Genomic DNA, 5176 nt, shown 5'->3' on the forward strand with positions numbered 1-5176 from the left:
TCCCGCCCTTAGCTTGGTGCGAATGTGCCGATTATCCGATCAGGTCTGCAAACTGTCTCCTCTTGACAATGTTTCCTCAAGAATGAGCATCGTAAGGCTTTAGTTTTCCTCCTGTCCTATACAGTATACTCATTCTCTTCCGTTCGTAAAGACTCTTGCTTGGAATAGACAAGTCCTATTTAAAGTGGGGCCTGCCCTTCTCTAGAATACAATATTTGGAATGGTCCTTTCAAGTTGGTTACCCGTCGGAGTTCCTCTAGAAGTCACTCAAAAAGTTATACCAGGTGTATCAGGCACATCTATATGAACTATTAAACGAACTCGTGAAGAAGGAAATGTAGGTCGAACTAAAAACTACTGCCTTAAGAGCTGTCTACCGCATTGCTCGCAAAACGGTAGGGGTGGAGTAGCTACTTCCTCCAAGGAAGCACAACAATAACGAGTGGACCCCTTTCTTTCATTTTAGCATTTTTTTTTTTTTTTTTTATGTAAGCGGACTTGCAAGTAAAACCTCATCAAGTGACACCTAACTTCGCAAAACATTTCATAAGACTGACTAAATCTTCGACTGCTTTCCGCGGCTGGGTAGACTTGTGCCCTTTTCCGATCCTTCTTCTTACAGTTCAACATTTATTACTGACATACACTGAGTGGCTTACAAGTTACCTGACCCGATCATGACCCCTAGCCCTCCCTGTACTATGTGGACACATGACCCTGAGTCACGCGCCAGAGTCTTGTATACTCGGCGTACAGTGTCGAAAGGCATCTCAAGTAGTTGAACATGTACAGGACACTATCTTCAAGGAGAGTTTGGAGCAAGACACTCTAAACGTCGAAGTGGGACTTTGTGCAGTTCTATTTTACCAATCTTTGCTCCTGTTCATTTCATTCATATACGAATTCTTTGGAGAGGTGACTCATATTTTGGGGTGTTTAACCCACCTTAGCCGGGTTTACTTTTTTTTGGTTTTCCGACGGTCCCTACCGGCATAGTTCTTTAGTCGCGCAACTTACTTAGGATAGGTATCCTTTAGTGTAAACACGGTCGGACTATCGACTTTTCACTCGCGGACGGAACATTAGCGTTCGGGCGCCAAGTAAGGGGCCGTTCTCCGCTGAACGTGCCATTTTCATTCCAAGCCAAGAGTTTGCCGACCGACAGAGCATAAAGGAACGAGCAAGCTAAAACACTTGTATTACAGAGACCCGTGGAAGAGACGGGGAAGTCTTTAATCATTCAGCATGAAGGATTATTATTTTCCAGTATCCACCCTGCCTGATAACATAAGCGAAGCCACCATACAGACGAGTCTGGACGAAAAAAAGGAGTGAACCTTAACTGTCAAAGGGTACACCGTAGACTCTACTGCTTAGAGAGCGGATTTTATCTTGAACGGATAAGGTTCGTTCTCAAAACGGCTGGCTTTCTCCTATCCTGGCTTCCTTCTCTTCCCTTTTGGGACGATAAGACCGCGGCAGTTACAGTCTCCTCTATCGAACCTCTTGGAAATAATGTACTAATTTTACTTCTTCTCCACCAGGACTGAAATCCATCTGCGAGCGCAACCTTCTCGAAGTCATCTCTCCGGACAACGTAGCCTCCCTGCTCCTCATAGCAGACGAATTCCAATGCGACCTCCTCAAGAAATCTGCCCTGGCGTATTGCGAGCTCAACACGACCATTGTGAACACGACATGTCTTGCTTGGCGTGTTATGGAGATGGCCAATCCAGAACTGTTCATGGAGGCGCAGGAGACAGGACTGGGCAGCTCCATTTCCAGCAATATGGACAGCGAAGATGATCTGGACGAGGCTTGAACGCCGAAGTAATCGTATTTCTTATGTGTCGAAGATTCCAATCCTGAATTACACTAGCCCAATACTCTGAAACAGGTCATCGACGAAAATATTTCGGCCAAAGCAATCACCCTAGCTAGGGCTGATTGAGAGACTGACGAAAAACGCCGACCCCGTCTTTACCTCCACGGGATAAGGCGAAGAAAAAGAAGGAGTATCGGGCTAGTGTAATTCAGCCTAAAAAAGGGTAATGGATAGAGCATTCCTTCAACCTCGCAACGGTCACATTTGTGGAAGGTCCGCCATGTAATTTATTGATTCCAACGACTGATTTCTACACAATTCAGCACTGGGGATCCGCCATTTTGATTCCTTCATTTTGTGAATCTTAGGCTATGCTCTATCCATTACCCTTCTAAATCATTGGTATGTGGACGTAGCCTAGAAGCCACAGAGACGAACGGGAGAAACATATGGAAACTCGATACATTCTTCTTAACAGATGCGTCATTCTACATTAAATTTGGTTACTTTGACCCGTAGAACCTGGCCATCATCTGCCAGGAAAGTTTCCGTAAGTTCCTCCCTCATGTAGATTTCAGGAACAAGGGACGTGTGAGGTTAGGGCAAGAAGGAAACTAAGAATCATGGAAGAAGGGAATTATGGCTGAGTAGTTATCATTAAGAAAGGATTGCTTAGGCGCGGATTGTATGATACTGCCGGGGGAATAGACTACGTGGTTGTCCTACGGGTTTTTCATCCTCAAGACAGTATCCTACTCTAATCATGGTTTCTACTGATATTGGAGTTAGAACGATGTCACCAATCACAAACTCAATGAAGTTTGTTACCAGAGAACTTGGGACTTTGAGCGACTTTTTTCATTATTATTTTGCTGCCCAAACGTCTTTCCATGTACATTTTTTAGTCATTTGGATACCTTTGTAAAAATAAACGGAGTGTAAACTGTCAAGAAAGGATTTTATTATCTAATGCAGTTTAGAGAAAGTAAGATTTTTAGTTTTGAAAATGATTAATTGTCCTATTTCCCGAAAATCTCGAAAGAAAAACGGAATAAGTATGACTTAGACTCCACTTTGGTATCCAAAAATATTTTCTTTCTTTTTTCTTGAATAGTCGCCTCAGTTCAAAAGCTCTGCAGTTTCCACAAATAACAGCCCATAATTCTTTAACCGTTTGTCTTTGAGAATTCCAACTCTTTGCCTTCACCTCTAATTGCACATGTATAGACGTTACGGCTCCTATGCACATCCTAGAGGCACCCTAATGCAGGCATTACGGACAAGATGTCTCTGTTCATAATATAAGTTCTACCATTTCTAATATTCATAAGGTCCATCATTTCTAATATCAATGTTCAATCATTTCTAATATTTAAGTTTCACATTCACCGTACCTAATATTCAAAAGTCCACAGTTTCTATTATTCAACGTTCAATCATTTCCAATCACAGAGCAGTCCCTATTACTGTGTTTCTAATATTAATGCCCCATCTTACACAATTTACAGATAAAGTCCTCATTAGTCCGTCCTTCCTTTATTATTACAATAGTAATAAAAAGGTATAAGGGACGGACTATTGTATTCGCTTCGGTGTCTGTCACTCGCTCGCTCGGTCGGTCTGTCGGTCGGTCGGTCGGTCGGTCGGTCTGTCTGTCCCCATAGAAGGACTTATCCAAACCTGGTCGACCTATATATCAAATTAAAGGTCTTTTTACCAGGAATACGAAAATGGTGGTGCAAATTTTGTCCAGAAAACCATAAAGCCAAAAAACCAAAAAAAAAAAACTGTTTTTTGGGGGATTTTTTATATTTTGTCATATTAAAATTCAGAATCTGAGATTAGGTACCTTATACTCAAGTCATGGTCAGAAGATTTGGACTTATTGTTTATGGTTAATAGGTCTGAGTATCGAGACAAAGAATATTAATTTGTCTCGTGCCGTGAAAAAAATCATGACGCAAAGTTCATTCTCGTCTCGATATTTTCGATTTTCTAGTAGGTAAAAATTTTGGAAATTGGTGGAGATGCCAAAATTCTTGCAGCAAACTAGTGGAGATGCTAAAACTCTTGTAGGCTCCTTCTAACTGTTTAGAACATTAGCTTCTTCTGTCTCTTAACCAGGTAGATATAGCGAAACGCCCTGCTCAGAAATAATTCAATCAAATAAAATGATTCAAAACAGTGAAGGCATTTATTACATATTAGGTTGTAGATTCCTATCGAAAACCTTGAGCTCAATTCTCCATCATTATCAAAATGATTTGTGCAGAATAATACAATGAAAGTCCCTACGTCTATCAAATAATGTTGGGAGGTACAAGTAGTTAGGTCAAGAATTTGAGGTGATACAAAGCAACCGCATAACGCAACGTAGGGAACGCCCGGCCTACGGCCTATAATAAGACAATTTTATATAATTTTTTGCGGCACGCCACGTCGGTATTACTGTGTTTGAATTTTATTTTCGTAATTTTTGTACGTAGGTACCTATAAATCTCTTATCAGACTCTCACACGATTGTAAATGTTGTTCTTCAATGTCTCTGGGGTCAGCATGTTTCCAGCTTTGATTTTCCACATGTTTATTGGGGTTCATATAGTTTGCAGTACGCCAGTATTAGGTACATACTTACTTACTTCCTTGACCTCCCCCACCAGCCTTCCCGCTGTATGTTGACAAATAACAAGTAGGTACATGGCTACCTATAATATTATGTAGGTATATATGTACTTATTTCTTTTCTTGGTATGTATTGTTGTTGATGGAAAATAAACCCCCCTGAGAAAGAACTTTGCAGTCCAAGGGAAGCTTAAAAAGGTAGTTACACAGGCACCCGGGTACCTACGTGCTATAGTGGTCCTGTCTCGGTGGGTGGTAGTGATCAAGACGCTCGCCTGGTAAACAGGAAGGCGTGGGCTCAATTCAAGCTTAGGTATGTAATTTTGTCAATTCAAGTTTGGGCTCCTTTCCATGTGTTTCTTGGGCGTCCAACAGGTCGAGGGTAGGAGTATTGTAGGTTGAGGGTTTTCTTGATGTATTAGGTACATACCATATTAAATTGTTTTACCTTATTTTGTTTTCTTATTTCGGTTTCCAGATAGCAAGGAAAGGCGCTTATCTCTCACCCCCTGCTCAGAATCGGGTCAAGTGGGCACACTAACACTAATAGTGAATAGTAGTACCCTAATTATTGCTAGAGGGAAGGGACTTCAGTCTTATTTCGAGTCGAGCAGTATAATAAGCACGAGATATTACTTATTACTACGTACCTATAGAACTAAACATTTTATGGTACCTGGTGTACCACTGTACCTAGATACCTAGCTTCCGTCTAATGACAAGCAATTT

At 41.3% G+C, this 5176-nt stretch overlaps 1 protein-coding gene across 1 annotated transcript in view; it reads right to left on the reverse strand.

The window, feature by feature from the left end:
* LOC103522560 (tudor and KH domain-containing protein homolog) overlaps positions 1 to 1240 on the reverse strand; it is a 7847-nt gene extending 6607 nt beyond the window's left edge. Inside the window, exons 1-2 of the mRNA XM_008487661.2 lie at positions 1073 to 1240; positions 667 to 796 (exon numbers count right to left, since the gene is read on the reverse strand). Of these exons, the coding sequence (XP_008485883.2) occupies positions 667 to 796; positions 1073 to 1240 (298 nt within the window). The remainder of the gene's footprint in view (positions 1 to 666; positions 797 to 1072) is intronic.
* Between the last annotated feature and the right edge of the window lie 3936 nt (positions 1241 to 5176).

This window comes from Diaphorina citri, unplaced genomic scaffold (genome assembly GCF_000475195.1).
Source record: "Diaphorina citri unplaced genomic scaffold, Diaci psyllid genome assembly version 1.1 scaffold9262, whole genome shotgun sequence".
In the NCBI taxonomy this organism is placed as follows: Eukaryota; Metazoa; Arthropoda; class Insecta; order Hemiptera; family Psyllidae; genus Diaphorina; species Diaphorina citri.